Consider the following 18,248-nt stretch of genomic DNA (forward strand, 5'->3'; position numbering starts at 1 on the left):
CTGTTTTATAGGTATTCTCAGTGGAAACTCATAGAGAACCCGGTACTCTATAGTTTGGTGGATTCATATAAACTATCAATTGGTATCAGAGTGGCTTCCTCCTATCAGGCTAACACCTAGGAAGGATCCTTATGGATGCTCCACCAAATTTTGAAGAAGGTCAATCTACGTACAGACCGCCCAGGTTCAATGGGTAATACTATGGGTGGTGGAAGACAATAATGCATGATTTTATTATGGCTGAAAATTCTGAGTTGTGGGATGTCATATGTGATGGTCCTTACATCCCAACAAAGGCAATTGGAGACCTTCCATTGACAATGCCAAAAACCAGAAGAAAATACACTGACACAGACAAGAAAATGTAGAGAAAAATGTTCGTACCAAGAAAATTTTGGTGTGTGGAATAGGACCTGATGAATACAATAGAATCTCTGCTTATGAAACTGCCAAGGAGATATGTGAAGCTTTGCAAACAGCACATGAGGGAACCACTCATGTAAAGCAATCTAAGATTGATATGCTCACTACCGAGTATGAACTCTTTAGGATGAATGACGATGAATCTATTCAATATATGCACACAAGATTCACCTCTATCATAAATGAGTTACACTCACTTGGTGAAATTATTCCTAGGAACAAGCTAGTGAGGAAAATTCTCAGTATCCTGCCCAGTTCTTGGGAAAGCAAGGGGAACGCTATTACTGAAGCAAATGACCTACATGAGCTGACCATAGACGAGTTGGTTGGAAATCTGAAGACCTACGAGTGAAGAGGAAGATAGATAATGAAAGAAGAGAACCAAAGAAAGAAAAGAACCTGATACTTAAAGATGAAAGCAATGATTCGAGTGAGGAGGATAGTGACATGGCTTACTTAACCAAAATGTTTCAGAAGATGGCCAAAAGAAATGGAGGAATACCGAAAAGGGGCAACTCCAGCAAACCAAAGAACTATGATCTCTGCCACAAGTGTGTAAGGCTAGGGCACTTCAACAAAGATTGTCCTCTCTTAAAGCAAGAACACTCCAAGTACAACCCTGAGAAAGCAGCCAAGAGGAACCCGGTTCCTGACAAGCACTTCAAAAGGAAGAGATCTGCTGGCAATGTGGTGAAACAGGCTCTTGCAACATGGGGAGACTCCTTTAATGAGTCTGAAGATGAAACTGATGCAGGTGACACCTCCATGATGGCAGTTGAAAGTGAGGAAAATGAATATGATTCAATATTTGCTTTGATGGCCCAATCAGATGATGATGAAAATGATGACAACCGTGAGGTAAATTTCAGGGATGTTCAGAGAAATCTGAAATCCTACTTCCAAAGAAACTCATGTCTTTAGCTAGTGTATTGATGCCTATCGTAGTCTTATGGATGATAAGGATGCCTTGACCTTAGAGCTAGGAGAAGCAGAACAAACTAGAGATGATCTAGTAGTGTGTGTAGTTGATGTGAAGGAAACCATTTGTGAGCTGGAGAAAGAAAAAATTATTTTAACCAAAAAATTGCTAACATAGAACATGAAAGAGATGACTTAGTGGTTAACTATAAGGAAACCATTGAGAACTTCAGTAAAGAAAAGAGGCCTTAGTGAAGAGAGTGACTGAGATTGAGGAAGAAAGAGATGATATCTTGGTAGTGATTGCAGACCTGAGGGAAACAATAGAGGGACTAGGAACTGGGTCTAAACCTGGAAATTCTGGAAAAGGAAAAGAGATAGCCAGTGAGGCACACATTAGGCTTGAAAATGAGTTGAAGACTGTGAGAACTAGCCTGTCTATTGAAACTGAGAAAAACAAGCATCTCCAAACTAAACTGGAAAGAGAAAAAAATGATCTTGAAAAGTCCCTAAAGTAGACCTGGTCCTCAAAAGCTATCACTGCCATGTATGTTAATAATGGTGGAAACAGGCAGGGAATAGGGTTCCAAAGGGAGAAAACCTCTTAGAACCCCCATAGCAAGTATGTTACTGTACCAGATAACTGGTTGTGTACCCACTGTGGGAACAATGGGCATTTCAAGGAAAATTGCCAAGCCAAGGTCCAGTCTATTCAGAAAAACAAAGTGTTTGCTGAAAATGTAACTACTAAAAAGGGCCAGGTGCCACCCAAAAAAAATGCATATTACCTGCATGGACTAAGAGAGCTCTTATTCATACTCTTGCCTACTACAAGGGACCCAAACTTGTTTGGGTTCCTAAAACTAACTCTTGATTTCCTTGTGCAGGAAACAATTAAAGGAAACAATCACCAATGGTTCATGGATAGTGGATGTTCAAAGCGCATGACTGGGAACACCATGGACTTCCTTTCACTAAAATCCCTGTAAGGAGGGAGTGTATCCTTTGGGAATGGGAAAAAGGGGTACATTCTTGGAGTTGGAAAAGTCAGGAAATCACTCACTCATTCTATTGAGAATGTGTACTTTGTCAATGGTCTTAAGTACAGTCTCTTGAGTGTCTCTCAGATCTGTGATAAAGAAAACAAGGTGGAGTTCTTGTCCAAAATATGTACAGTGACGAATTTGGTAACTGGTGAAGTGGTACTTGTGGCTAAGAGATATAAGAACATCTATGTTGCTGATTTTGAGTCTATACAAAGTGGTGATCTGAGTTGTTTGAAAGCTGTTGATGATGATGCTGAACTCTAGCACAGATGATTGGGGCACGCAAGCTTCTCTCTTCTGAATAAACTAATTCAGAAGGACCTGGTTCGTGGTCTGCCCATGTCAAAGTTCAAAGTACAGAAAGTGTGCGATGCCTGTACTAGAGGAAAGCATGTGAAGTCCTCTTTTAAGTCTAAAAAGGATGTCTGAACCTCAAAGCCACTCGATCTTCTTCATATGGATTTATGCGGCCCTATGAGAGTGCAAAGCAGGGGAGGAAAAAGATGCATTTTTGTGATAGTGGATGACTACTCCATATTCACATGGACTCTGTTTCTTAACAAAAGATGAAACATTTGAGGTATTTGTGGCTTTCGTGAAGAAAATCCAGGTGAAGATGAAGTCTAGAGTAACATGTATTAGATCAGATCATGGAACAAAATTTGACAATGCCAAATTTGATGAGTTCTGCAATGAAAAAGGCATTACCCACAACTTCTCAGCCCCAAGAACTCCCCAGCAAAATAGAGTTGTAGAAAGAAAGTATAGAACTCTTGAAGAAATGGCAAGAACAATGCTGATCAATAGTGGGAGTGCGAAGAACTTCTGGGCTAAAGCTGTTAACACTACATGCTACTTGGTGAATAGGTGCATGATCAGATCTCTGATGAACAAAACCCCCTATGAGTTGCTGAATGGAAGGAAACCCAAGCTGACTCACCTAAGAATATTTGGGTGCAAATGCTATATTCTCAACAATGGAAAGGATCATCTTGGTAAATTTGATGCCAAGAGTGATAAAGGAATCTTTTTGGGGTATTCTTCTCAAAGTAAAGCTTACAAGATATAAAACAAGCAGACTCAATGTGTTGAGGAAAGTGTTCATGTTATCTTTGATGAGTCTTATCCCTCCTGTGAGAAAAGTGCCAAGGATGATCAAGATGGAGAGCCCTTATTGGATCCTGGTGAAGTCAATGACATGATAAATGGAAAGGAAGATATGATGAGCCAAGTGAAGGAGCCAAGTGGAGACAATGCTGCCTTTTCCTCAAGGGAACCAGGTACCTCAATTACAACCACTAAAGCTGAAGAAAGAGTGGTTGATGCAGTGTAGGGTACTCCACAAGTACCTGAGAGAAGAACACAAGGGAACCAATTAGATATACCCAGCTCCTCTATAAATGAACCTCAAATGCCCAACTAGAAACACAAAAGCTCTCATACTATTGACAACATAATTATCCCTCTAGATTCTAGAGTGCAAACCAGATCAAAAGCCAGAAGTTCACTTGCATTCTCAGCCTTTCTTTCCCAAATAGAACCCAAAAATATCAATGAAGTCTTGAAAGATGCAGATTGGATTACAACCATGCAAGATGAGCTGCATTAGTTCGAAAGGAACAATGTATAGCACCTGGTACCTAGACCCTCAAATCGAACCATTATAGGAACCAGGTGGGTATTCAGGAATAAGCTTAATGAACATGGAAACACTACAAGGAACAAGGCCATGCTAGTGGTTCAAGGTTATAATCAGGAGGAAGGGATTGATTATGATGAGACATTTGCTCCGGTTGCTCGCATGGAAGCTAATAGAATTCTAATCGCTTTTGCATCTCATATGGAATTAACTTTGTTCCAAATGGATGTCAAAAGTGCATTTCTGAATGGACTTCTTAAGAAAGAAGTCTATGTAAAGCAACCTCCAGGGTTTGAATGTCATGAACACCATGAATATGTGTTTAAACTGGACAAAGCATTGTATGGGTTGAAGCAGGCTCCTTGAGCTTGGTATGAAAGGCTGTCAAAGTTCCTTTTAGAAAATGGATTTACAAGAGGGAAAATTGACAACACCTTGTTCATAAAGAAATGAGGAAGGAACCTGCTTACTGTTCAGGTCTATGTTGATGATATCATTTTTGGGGAAACATCTGATTCTCTATGTGAAGAATTTGCAAAACTCATAGGAAATGAGCATGATGGGGGAGCTGAATTTCTTCTTGGGTCTTCAAGTGAAGCAGTCCACGAAGGGTACATTCATTTGTCAGCAAAAATACATCAAGGAGATCTTGAAGAGGTTTGATATAGAAGCATCAAAAGTAATAGACACTCCCATTGCTATGGCTACTCGATTGGACATGGATAAAACTGGATCTCCTGTGAATCAAACAATGTATAGAGGCATTATTGGGTCTCTTCTCTATCTCGCTGCCAGCAGACCCGATATTGTCTTCAGTGTGGGGCTATGTGTAAGGTTTCAATAAAATCCCAAGGAATCTCATCTGAAGGCTATCAAAAGAATTTTGAGATACCTTAAGGGAACACAAGACCTAGTCCTGTATTACCCCTCAGTTGACAGTTTTAATCTTATTGGTTATGCTGATGCTGACTATGTAGGTTATCTTGTGGACAGGAAAAGTACTTCTAGAATGACTCACTTTCTAGGATCAAGTCTTATCTCCTGGGGTACAAGGAAGCAAAACTCAGTGGCTCTTTCAACAGCTGAAGCAGAATATGTAGCTGCAACCTCCTGCTGTGCTCAACTCATATGGATTAAACAGTAACCAGAGGATTTTGGGGTATTTACTGATTGTGTGCCTCTTCTATGTGATAAACCAGTGCACTCAAAATGGCCATGAATCTAGTTCAACACAAAAGAACCAAGAACATTGATGTGAGACATCATTTTTTGAAGGACAATATGGAGAAAGGGCTGATCTGTATGATGTTCTGCAGTACAAAAGACCAAATTATAGATATCTTCTCCAAAGTATTGAGTAGGGAACATTTTGAAAGAAATAGGGTAAAGTTGGGCCTATTGAAGCCTAATTGAGAACCTGATTCCCATTAGTTGGCTATGAAAATTACCTTCAGGTAAAATTAGCTAAAGTGTTTTCTGGCCAAGTCTAACTCACTTCAATACCATTGCACGTAAACACACAAGATGATTATAGAAGCTGTGGATGAATTGCATGGGTAATAAAAAAGGATTGAAATTTTCAAAGATAGGTCAAGTACCTGGTTCTTGTACCAAAGGTTAGTAGTCCTGTGCATTCTTTACTACACATCTTGAAAATGTACAAATATCAACTGCCATGTCATCCACCTTTTCAGACTCTGTTGTCACGTCTTTTCACTTCAAATTATTCCATTTTCCTCTGAAACGCTACAACTCTCCAAGCACAACCGCCGTTTTAGAACCGGTTCCTATCTCTGTCTTCATAATTATCCTCTCTTATTAAAAACCCTCTTATTTCTTCACAGACCATAGTCCCTCATTAGAACTTCTCCAAAGAATTTTCTCTCTATCTCTTCAATGGCTGACACAAACTCCGAAATTCCTGCCTCAATCATCACTAACCTTAAAAAACCCATTGAGTCCTCCGTTCCTGATGAGTCCTCTGTAACCATCCCTGTCATCATCCCTGAAATCACACCTAACCCAGATTTTTTGTCACCCTCCAGTCTAAGGCAACTATCTCAGAAACCTCTAAAGTTATTGATCTTTCTTCTCTATCTTCTAAGTTTCCCATTGATCAAGGGAAAAGAGGAGAATAGGGTAAGAGTCCCGAGGTCGCAGAGGTTTCCGCCATTGTTGCTTCAGATTCTGTGGTGGCCATGGAGCCTATTGAGGATGAAAATATCGCGACCATCTTTGTGGTATCTGCTGATGGAGTCTTACATGAGATAATATTTGGTGCATCCATGTCTCAGATGAACGAGACACAACGACTGGTGAGAGAAGGAGCCATGGTAAATGTTGAAAGCTCTGCACCAGCAGAAACTACTGGGGCTTTTTGTGAGGAACCTGACCCCTCTCCGGAGGAAACAGGTCAGGGTTCTCACTCCCAAGCCAGTTCTACGTGGGAGTCAGGCCTTCAAGCATAGCAACTTGGGAGCATAATGGTAATCCATCCATAACATATAAAATTGGGCTCCTGATGTGTCAAAGTTCCCAAGGGCCTCAGGGACCATAGGCAATGATCACACCAGGACCACACTCAGAGAAACAATTCATAAAAGATTGGAAGACCAGCCCTAATGTGTCAGAGTTCAGAGGAGTTTCAAGGACCCTAGGCAGTGCTCATCTTGGGGGTGGTATGAACCTAAATAACTAAGAGTGGAAGTTTGAAAACTAGTATATAGAGGGTAAGGGGGAACATGTTTAGAAATCAACACATACAGAACAATATAAGAAAACAAACTCATGTTCAACATATAATTCAACTAAGTCGACATTGGTTCAGACTAGATACCCATGCTAGCACTTAAAGTGATCACAAAAGCTAACATACATGATTCGCCATACATTGCTTGCAGTATCCAACAAATGATCAGAACATACAGCTGAATTGGATAGGGTTCCACATTATTGGAGATAGCTTAGTTCAGTATTGTTACTAAGTGGAATCACATAGTCAAATAACAAACAGAATCATGCTGAAATTTTAAACTAATAAGCACATAGGGTTGAATAGAATAATAGAGACTAAAGCATGCCAGAAAACATGTTGAGGTTGAAATAAACTATAAGACAGATAACAGGAACTGAAACATGCCAATTGAGAAAAGAGTAAACGGGAATCATAGCTCACACAGAAACATGCTGAGGCTTGAAATAAGCTAACCAAATAAGGACATAGAACAGAATAAGATAACAGGGGTTAACACATACCAATTAGGAAGAAAATAAATAGGAATGTAATGGTGATTTGGATCCAAAGAGTTCAGCCTTGGCTTCCAGCCGGCTAAACAATGTAGAAATCAGAGTAGTTGCACACAGAGAGAACTCAAATCCTTTGAGGAAAAGCAGAGAGCTATTGAGTTGTAAAGTGAGGAAATTGTAAGAGTGCGTAAGGGTGAGTGTACGTCAATAATTGTGTGCTTGTAAGTGTAGGTGTTTTAAAATCAGAATGGTGAAAAAAATATATAGAATACAGTAGAGTTAACAAGTAAGGTAGGAAAATCAAGGGCATACACGTAAGGTATGCAAAATCAATTAACCAGTTAATTAGGGCTAAACATCAATCAATTAAGAGGACAAAATCCTGAAAATGTCACTTAAATTAAAGAGAATCTCATACGAAATCAATTAACGGACAGAATTGAGATTTAATAAGGTAAGCAATAAGTCTAGAGACCATTTATAGGTCAGTCACAATAATAAAAAATCAGGCTAGTAATATAATTAAGGAAAGTAGTACCAATTATGAATCATATATAAGGAAAGAATAAGTAAGAATCTTTCAAAGAGGTATCTATTTTGAAAAGGAGTACAGTTTCACACCCTAATTAAGCAAGTAAACCAATTAATCAGTTTATTTAACAGAGCCAAAATAAACGGGCAAGATCAGTGAGATAAATAATCGAATAGCGGAAAACTTTAAACATATAGAAATATAGAGATGAAACATCAAGCAAAGAAACTAGTCAAACAGTAAAGAAGAAATACCGGAGTTGAGCTTTTAGGCATTTTAAAGCATTTGCAGAAACTTAAAAAGATGAAACCCTAGTTTTTAGGGAAAAACAAAAATCGGTCAACAATAATAAGAAAAACAGCAGAACCTTAATAGAAAAGTAACAAATGAACTCAAACCACTTCAGATCTAAGGAGATCTGAACGATTTAACAATAAATAGTTAGGTTATGTAAAAAATACACAGAGGTGAGAAAATCTGGTTTGAACCAGAGATTTGAAGCCATAAACACGAAGATATGAGTACTCACAAAGATAGGAACGAACACAAACGAATTCATCCAGAAAATGAGGGATTTGAACCAAGTATGTGTCGAATCTCTTTGAGATTCCATCAAATAACATGAAAGTCGAACAACCAGTAGAGATAGGAGGTCGGATAAGGACTAGAATCGAAGAAGAAACCCATGGATCAAAGGGATTCTGGTGACATCGGGCTAGGGTTAGGAGGAGGGTGAGAGAGAAGAGAGGAGTAAAGGGTATCAGGGGTGGCGGATTTGGTAAAAGGAGGTAGGGTTTGAGGGTTTTGGTATATTAAAAAGGAATGTAGATCCTGGACCGTTGATCTCAGCCAAGATCAGTTTTAGGCCAGGGTGGGCTTAGACGGGTAGGGCAATTGGGCTGATGGGTTAATTTAATTGGGTTGGGGTAGAAATTGGGCTAAGGTCCAAAAATTAATTAAAAGAGGCTATATGTTAAATACATAATTAATTTGATAAAATAATTTATAAAAATAGCTAATAAATGACAAAAAATGTGATTTATGCATGGAAATGATTTAAAATAATTACTTTATATTATAAAAATATAAAGGTTATTTTTCATGTAAATAATGTAATTATGCATATAAAAGCTATTATTGCAAAGTTATTGCTATTATAGCCTAAAGATATAAATATATTTATGCATAAAATGATTAAAGCTTACTATAAGTATAAATGATGAAAATCAAGTAATAAATTATTATAAAATTATTTGTGGTGCAATTAGTAATAATTTAGATAATAAAATGCTGGAATAAATTAATTAAAATCCTTTTAAAAATTACAGAAAATTATGGAAAAATACTGGTTGATGTTCATGCACTATTTTGAAAGTATATATGCATTTAAAAATATATGAGGGAAAAATTGGGTATCAACAAATATCATTTGATCGAGGGTCGAAGAACAACTCGGCCTACAAGATCAGGTTGTGCCCGCGGCCCGAGTGCTAAACGGCTTCAATATGGCATGTGAAACCACTAAAGGCGAAATAACTTTGCTAGTGAATGTGGATGGGACCATCCAAGAGACAAAGTTCCATGTGATCGAGGGCGATATGGGGTATAATGCCCTATTCGGGAGGCTGTGGATCCACAACATGAGGGCAGTGCCCTCGACCCTTCACTAGGTTTTAAAGTTCCCGACACCAGAGGGAGTCAAAATAGTCTACGGGGAGCAACCCGACATCATGGAAATGTTTGCCGTTGACGAAGTGATATTGATATTGGCACTATCATCAACGAAAGAGTCAAATCCGAAGGGAAAATCGGAGGTCAAATAGCAACCATTGACGCCAGCCTTGACCCAATCAGAGGAGCAGTGGACTGAGGAGGATGATGACTATGGGGTCCTTCGATCCTATATAGTTCTCGATGATTCCAACGCCACCAAGTCAACAGTCAAAGAGCTGGAGCAAATCATACTAAACAAATGTCAGCCCGAACGAAAGGTATACCTGGGCACGGGGCTAACCCCAGAGCTTAGGGGAAAACTTATTCAATTCCTTAAACTAACATAGATTACCTTGCTTGGTACCATCTTGATATGATAGGGATCCCACCGAGAATCACCACCCATAAATTAAGCCTGGACCCGAATTTTCATCCGGTGAAGAAAAAAAGAAGACTCCAATCCGAGGTCAAACACGCTTTCATCAAAGATGAGGTAACCAAACTTCTCAAAATAGGGTCCATATGGGAATTAAAATATCCTAAATGGTTAACAAACGTAGTAGTAGTCCCTAAAAAGGGAAACAAACTTCGAATGTGTGTAGATTTTAAAGACCTAAATAAAGCATGCTCCAAGGATTCTTTCCCTTTTCCTAATATCGATTTCATGATTGATGCCACAGCCGACCACGAGATCCTCAGTTTCTCGAAGCCTATTCCGGGTACAACCAAATACAGATGAACCCGGAAGACCAAGAAAAGACCTTGTTCATCACTAAGTATGGTACCTACTAATATAATGTAATTCCATTTGGATTAAAAAATGCTGGTGTAACGTATCAACGACTAGTAAACCAAATGTTCGCAGAACAAATAGGGAAATCTATGGAAGTTTATATTGATGACATCGTTGTTAAGTCCCTGCGAGCAGAGGACCATTTGAAGCATTTGCAGGAAACTTTCAGCATACTAAAGAAATACAACATGAAACTCAACCCAGAAAAATGTGCGTTCGGGGTCGACTCTAGCAAATTTCTCGTCTTTATGGTATCCAATCGAGGAATCGAGATTAACCCTGACAAAATCAAAGCTATCGAGGACATCACGATAGTGGACAATGTGAAGGCCGTGCAGAGGTTAAAGGGGCATATATCCGCCCTGGGGCGATTCATCTCGAGGTCCTCCGATAAGAGCCATAGATTCTTTTTGTTGTTAAAGTAGAAGAATAACTTCACATGGACTCCGAAATTCTATCAAGCCTTGGAGGAGCTTAAACGATACTTATGGAGCCCGCCGTCGCTTCACACACCGAGGGCAGACGAAAAGCTCTACTTATATCTGGCAGTATCGGAGATAGTGGTAAGTGGAGTCCTGGTCCGAGAAGAACAAGGTACACAATTCCCTGTCTATTATGTTAGTCGGACCTTAGGCGAGGCTGAAACTAGGTATCCCCATCTAGAAAAATTAGCGCACACTTTGATAAGCGCCTCTAGGAAACTAAAACCATAATTTCAATGTCATCCCATATGTGTTGTAACAACTTATCCTCTTCAAAATATTTTGCATAAGCCTGAGCTTTCGGGACGATTGGCCAAATGGGGTGTAGAAGTCAGCGGGTATGATATCGAGTATCGACCCCGAACATCCATCAAGTCTCAAATCTTAGAAGACTTCGCGGCTGAATTCACGCTAGCCCTAGTACCCGAGGTTGAAAGAGAACTATTAATCAACTTGGGTATATCTTCGAGAATCTGGACCCTCTTTATGGACGATGCTTCAAACGCAAAGGGGTTCGGACTCGGTATCATGCTAAAACCACCCACAGATAATGTGGTTAGACAATCTATTAGAACTGTAAATTGACTAATAATAAGGGTGAATATGAGGCCATGATTGCAAGTCTCGAACTAACCAAAGGCTTGGGAGCGGAGGTGATCAAAGCCAAATGTGACTCCTTCCTCATTGTGAATCATGCTAACGAAACCTTTGAAGTTTGAGAGGAACGAATGCAAAGATACCTGGATAAACTACAAGTAACTCTACACCGATTCAAGGAATGGACTTTGCAATATGTGCCCCGAGATCAGAATAGCGAAGCCGATGCCCTCGCAAACCTAGGGTCATCGGTCGAAGACAACAAACTCAATTCGGGGGCTGTCATACAACTTATGAGGTTAGTGGTCGAAGAAGGCCACGTTGAGATAAACTCCACAAGTTTGACCTGAGATTGGAGTAACAAATACATAGAGTATTTGAAGAACGAAAAGCTTCCCCCGGACTCAAAAGAATCGAGAGCACTACGCACAAAGGCATCATGATTCACCTTGTTCGAAGACGGGACCTTGTTCAGAAGGATGTTCGATGGTCCGTTAGAAATATGTTTGGGTTTAGGAGATAACGAATATGTTCTAAGGGAAGTCCACACGGGCACTTGCAGATATCATTCCGATGCCGAATCATTGGTCCACAAAGTAATTAGGGCCCGATACTACTGGATCGACGTGTAAAAAGAAGCGAAAGAGTTTGTTCAAAAATGCGCTAAGTGCCAAAGGCATGCACTGATGATTCATCAACTTGGGGAGCTGCTCCATTCGGTCTTGTCCCCACGACCATCCATGAAGTGGGGAATGGAAATCGTTGGCCCTCTTCCATGGGCCCAAGGTAAAGCTTAATTTATTTTATTTATGACTGATTATTTATCCAAGTGGGTTGAAGCACAGGATTTAGAGAAAGTCGGGAGAAGGAAGTCATCGACTTCATTTGGGATCACATCATATGTAGATTCGGGATGCCTTCCGAAATTGTATGTGATAATGGAAAGTAGTTCATCGGCAGCAAGGTGACTAAATTTCTCCAAGATCACAAGATCAAAAGAATCCTATCAATACCTTATCATTCCAGAGGAAATGGACAAGCCGAATCGACCAACAAAACAATCATCCAAAACCTTAAGAAGAGGCTAACAAATGCAAAAGGAAAGTGGAAGGAAATTCTACCCGAGGTTCTTTTGGTATAATGTACAACATCTAAGTCTAGTATCGGGGATACCCCATTCTCATTATTTTATGGCGCTGAAGCTATGATACCGGTCAAGGTCGGAGAACCAAGTATCAGGCTCCGATATGCAATAGAAGAGTCAAATAATGAGGCTATGAATACGAGCCTAGAAATATTATATGAAAGACGTGAAGCCGCCCTCGTCTGATTGGATGCCCAAAAACAATGGATCGAGAGATATTACAATCGAAGAGCCAATCTTTGGTATTTCAGCCTCAGGGACTTGGTACTAAGGAAAATCACCCTCAACACCAGAAATTCGAATGAAGGGAAATTAGGCCCGAACTGGGAAGGACCGTACCAGGTTCTCGAAGTCACCGAAAAAGAATCCTACAAGCTCGGAACGATGAATGGAGAACAACTACCGAGCAATTGGAACATACGTCACCTAAAGCGATATTACTGCTAAAGTACGACCCTTATTTATTTCCTTTTGTTTTAGAATAACACTTGCAGGTGGTCAACAAGAAATAGCAATGGATTTATAGGCATGAAGTCTGTAGGTTTGAACGCACGCGTTGCACTCTTTTTTCCTTAGATCGATTTTGTCCCAAATGGGTTTTCCGGTGAGGTTTTTAACGAGGCAATAATGGATCGTGCTAACTTAGAATTAAAGGCCGATAATGAATCAGTATCAAAGACTGTGTATATAGTATCCAAGATATCTCTAAAATCAACCTCGCACACTGGGAGGGGGGGGATTACCCTTGGATATCAAGCTATTCTAACAAGGAAATTATTTCAAAATGGAAGGGTCTCGATAGGTAGGATTTACTGTAAGGGCCAAACGGTCAAAACAAACTGTGCCCACGTAGATTGCTTGAGCCTTAACATAAAATATGTACGCATGTATGACTATTTTTGACAAGAATAAAGAGAAGTACATTCCTTGCAACTATCTTATGTCTTGGAAAAATTTCCACTTTACAATCCGGGACTTTCGATCTCTTAAGAAAACGGGCTCAAGGGCCGATTATAACCAAAGTTCAGATGGTCACTTCCTCACTCGGGGATTGCCGTTCAGAAACCAACTTCGAAATAGATCGAGCTATTAAAATATCGGGGATGCAAGAACTATTAGGCAACCCCTGAATTTTAAAGGCCATAACCATACCCACTCGGAGACTGTTATCTTAGGAAGGCCTGGATAACTGAAGGAAGCAAGCCCACTGGACTACACCTGAAATTAAAAGGCTACGGCCATATTAGCATGACACGGAGACATCCGAAAACCATAACAAAAATAAACCTTCAAAATTTTCAAAACCGATTCTAAAGGCTAACCCTCAGCAAATTTATATTGTGAATTACTTATTTCGGGAGAAAGTTCTCGATGACAGCGAATCCAAAACGCCTCAAAACTAAATAATGTGAAGGCATGGTTTGTTTAAACTTATACAACTTGAGTCATTTTGTGTTAAGGTACTTTGACCTTTGTGAATACAAGCAATAAAACAAAGGAAAAGTTTGAGAGCCGAAAAGGGTAGAAAAGCTTTATATATATATATATATATATATATATATATATATATATATATAAAATAATCTTTTACAAAAACCAGATCGGCAGAATACAAAATCTACAACGGCCAAAATGGTCTAAAAAAGATACGAAAGAAAGCAAAAATACAAAGGCCTAAGTAGCCTAGTCTTCGTCAAAGTTAGCATCTCCATCCCCGGGGTCTTCCCCATATTCAGATCTGCTTAGGTTCTCGGAGTCCTCCTCAAGAAAGGCCAGCTTCCAGGCACTGGTCTCCTCTACCTTGGCAATCTTGAGTTCGACCGCTATATGGAAACCTTGAGGCTGAACCTCCTCGAGGGCTACCCTTAGAGCTTGCCATTTTGCATCCTCCACCATGCTCTTTCCCTTTGCCTGGATGGCCTTGACATCAACTTTATATTGGGCCACTTTTATATCATCTTTGGTGTTCGCCATGGCCACCTCGAGTTCGTTGGCCAAGTTCACCTTATCGTAGATGGCCGAGTACAGTTGGGACTAAAACTCCTCGATTTTTGTGGCCTGCGCTGAGGCTCTTTCCCTTGAAGCCCGAAGCTGAGACTCGGCCAACTCCAACTCAGCTTGGCCAACCTCCTTTGTTGAAGCTTAGATGTCCATACACCCCTTGAATTTTTCAACTTCGGCTCGTATGTCATCTATTTGCCTTTGAAGGTCCTTGATCTGTTCGAGGCTGTAACGGACCTGCAGAATCGAATTGTTAGTTGTTATCTCCAACTCATCTTTACTATCGTGAAGCACTCAAAATACCTGCTCGGCCATATCAGCATGCTCATCTCGAGCCGTTACCAAATCTACCTGAATCTTCTCACTAAGAAGCTTTTAGGTATCGCACTTCTCAGTGAGGTCCTAAGCTTTAGCCTTGTGCTCCTCCCGGATTCGAAGGAAGGCCTCATGATGTAACACCGAAGCCTACAAGTAAGTAAGAGAAAGTTAGAATTATCTACAACCCAAAGTTTAAAAAAGATAACAGAATGGCCCTCGAAGTTACCCGATTCAGAGTGTGCTGGGCCTCATTGAACAAGCAAGCAGTTCCCACTGCATCCATCACGGCTTGGTCCTCTTTGGTTACCAAGTATCTCAGGTAGCTGGTTATCCCTACGAGGGGAGAGAAGAACCAGACATCTTCCGGTATAGTAAGCAATATGTTACACTTGTGATCAGGGTTAACACTAGGGGTCGGGAACTGGTCCACTAGTTTCTGGCTCGATGAAGTCCCAGCGATATCCCGTGATTGTGTTTTATTCAAAACCGATAAGTCCCCAAGCCGGGTGACATCTCCCAAAGCTTAGAACTCCACCCCATCTAGGAAGCTGTGGATGTTAACTACCCCTTGAGGACACTCGCATGAACGACCTACCAAGTTAGCAGCCTCGCGGATCGTGGCATCCGGAAATTGAGGGGACTGGGAGATATAAATCACTCCGAGATCGTACCTCGGGACATTTTCAGCTATTCAAAAAGCCTCGCCTCCGGTTCCTCCCTTGATCATCTAAGTTTGGGACGGAGGGGCCTCGACTTTTTCTGGCTCCGGAACTTCGGCCGGAGCGCCCTCGTCAACTTCCTCTAGTTCGGAGGGCTTTTGTGCCGAAGCACCAGCCCTAGCACGGCCCACCAGCTGGGAGTTATCTTCTTTCTCATCTTCTTCAGAATCGTCCCTTAATCAACGGATTGAGTCCGAAGGCATAGTAACAACACCCCTTAGGATGCGAGACCTCATCGTCGGTCTTTTCTTCTCCGGGCCCGAGGAACTCAAAGCCTCTTTCTTCTTCTTCTTCTCTTGGGCGTGCTTCTGAGCATGTTGTTGGGGAAGGACTTATTCATCACTAGATGGCGGTCTCATTGTAACGTCCTTCCCGAGACCTACAAAAGAAAATGGATGAGTAATTTCGAGAAGAAGATGAGTAATTTCGAGAAGAAGCGTAAGCAATAGACATCCCAGGGAAGAAACCTACCATGATTATGGGCTTCCCATTGGCCCTTCAACAACTCCATCCAAGAACATTTGGAGTATGGTATTTGTGACACTAGGCTTTCGATCCATTGCTTGGGTTCCGGAATTGGTTCTAGCATCTGAGCCACGGGTGTGGTGATCGATTCCTCAGGAGTAGGAACTACTACATCCTTGTTCACCCAGTTACACTACTCTTTTATCTTTTAGAAGATGTCTTTGGTAATGGTGCATATATACCTCGAGACCGATTCACATCGGCCCGGCACCGCACGGGTCTTTTCGAGCTTAGAGTCAGTGTTGGTTGGGCACCCTGTCAGAACGAATTCCTCAGGGTGGGAATCCGCTAAAGCCTCATTGCCGACAGGTCGTGATGAAGAAGCGGACTCCTTTTACGGCACTTTTTTGGAAGTTTTAGCCATTGATGAGCAAGAAAAAACAATTGGGGTGATATGCGGTTTGACATGGTTCAAGGAATTTGGGTATGAAAATTGCTATGCAAAGAGATTTATTGAATAAAAAAGCAAGAGTAGGGGAGCTGATGATGAAATTGTCCCTCAAGAGTTATCCTTTGTGACTGATAGTGAATCCATGAAGAGTCAAGTCTCTTCCATGGCTTTTTCCCTTGATCGTGCTGATCGCTACCCAACTCTGATTACCACTGGTCTTCTTGCTCTGGTTCGAAGAGAATATATTTGGAAACCCGACTCCCCAGTTTTAGTCCCTTGTTCTAACCAAAGAATAACTTCATACTAAACTGGCTATTCCTTCATTTATACACATCCTTTTACCATAGGTTTTAAACCTCCTATTGACCCGGTTATCATTGAGTTCTGTCGTTACTTCAGTGTGTGTTTAAGATAAATTGGTCTTATTGTTTGGAGAGACATTGCATGTCTCCGTTATTTATCAAACATGGCTTATATGCCTTTTACTTTTCATCACATACTCCATCTCTACTCTTCCAAACTATTTCATGATGGAGTTTTTTCCTTTGAGGCCAAAAGTAAGAGAGTATTAGTTATCCTTAAAGATGATAGAGATCGAGGCTGGTATGCTCGCTTCGTTTCTGCTCTCACTAGTGGTTTGGTGGGTGAAAAAAACATGCCTTTTCCATAAAAGTGGAATTTTGCGCGTAAGTATTTGTATCTCATCTTTTTCCTTTCTCAAAAATTGATTCTCATGTATTCTCATGCCTACCTTTTCAACAACTATGGAAGGTTTTGAGGAGATCCCTGACTTCCATGCTTGGCTAGGAAAGTTATTATCTGTTGCCCTTATGGAGAGAAAATCTTGGAAGTACCTTTCTCAGAGATTTGGGTGGAAATTTAAAACACACAGTACCTTTTCCCATTTAGTCTCCTTCTTTTTTTCTTTTGCTTAGTTAAGCATTTTTCGCCGTGACTCTTTTTCTTTTGTCAGGATTTGCCACTCGTGGTATTAGTCCCGCTTCTGTTTTATGTGCAAGACTTACGGTGAGTCTTTCTTAAGAAAGGATTCTAAGCTCTTCTTCAAAGAGGAAGGTTGATGGAGCCTGTGGCTCAGAGGGAGAAGAAGAACCAGAGGAAGGTTATTTAGTTTGTAGACCTCGAGTTAGGAGGCACGCTATTTCAGATGATGAAGCCACCCCTCCCTCAAGTTCAGTTCCTTTGAATGAGCCTGAAGACGCAACTTTAGTGAGTTAGGATCAAGAGATGAGTGCTCTCCTTCGTAAATCTACTGATCAACTATTTTCCCGTGGTTTTTATAGTGAAGACTTTGGTCCGGTTTCTGAAGAATTACCCCTTGCTTATCTCCCAGTGTCAGTCCCCATTCATTCTCAATCTACCGTTCCTGTTGTTGCTGCTACTGCTCCTCCTGTGGCTGCTTTCACTTCTTCAACTATCCCTGTTGCTACTACTTCTCATGTTGAAGTTGGTACTTTTAGTAGTAATAGGATGATGAAAAAGGTTCCATAGAAGTTTCTGAAGGTGGTAATCTATTGAAAAAATCTGGTCAAGCCGACGTATGGGCGAAGCCTCTTCTTGGCCCAGTTGAGAAGTCAAAGTTGGAAAGCCATAGCTCCTTGACATGGATGAATGATATTGTTCATTCATCTTTGAAGGTTCAAGTCTCAGCTTTTTCCTTTCTTTTCCTCATGATTGTTTATTTTTTCTTGACAATCGCTTCTTTCTTTTGTGTTATAGATAAACCTGATAGGCATGGAGCTT

The 18,248-nt window shown here is 40.7% G+C and overlaps 2 protein-coding genes across 2 annotated transcripts; both read left to right on the top strand.

Moving 5' to 3' along the window:
* Window positions 1-221: 221 nt before the first annotated feature.
* LOC138887923 (uncharacterized) lies at window positions 222-775 on the top strand. Its single transcript, XM_070169715.1, has 2 exons — window positions 222-364; window positions 430-775. The coding sequence occupies exons 1-2, from the start codon at window positions 222-224 to the stop codon at window positions 773-775; spliced, it is 489 nt and encodes a 162-aa protein (XP_070025816.1).
* Window positions 776-4,576: 3,801 nt separating this feature from the next.
* Window positions 4,577-5,170, top strand: LOC138887924 (uncharacterized mitochondrial protein AtMg00810-like). Its single transcript, XM_070169716.1, has 2 exons — window positions 4,577-4,860; window positions 5,020-5,170. Exons 1-2 carry the CDS (start codon window positions 4,577-4,579, stop codon window positions 5,168-5,170), a joined length of 435 nt encoding a protein of 144 aa, XP_070025817.1.
* The last annotated feature ends 13,078 nt before the right edge of the window (window positions 5,171-18,248 follow it).

This window comes from Nicotiana sylvestris, chromosome 3, assembly GCF_000393655.2.
Source record: "Nicotiana sylvestris chromosome 3, ASM39365v2, whole genome shotgun sequence".
Classification (NCBI taxonomy): Eukaryota; Viridiplantae; Streptophyta; class Magnoliopsida; order Solanales; family Solanaceae; genus Nicotiana; species Nicotiana sylvestris.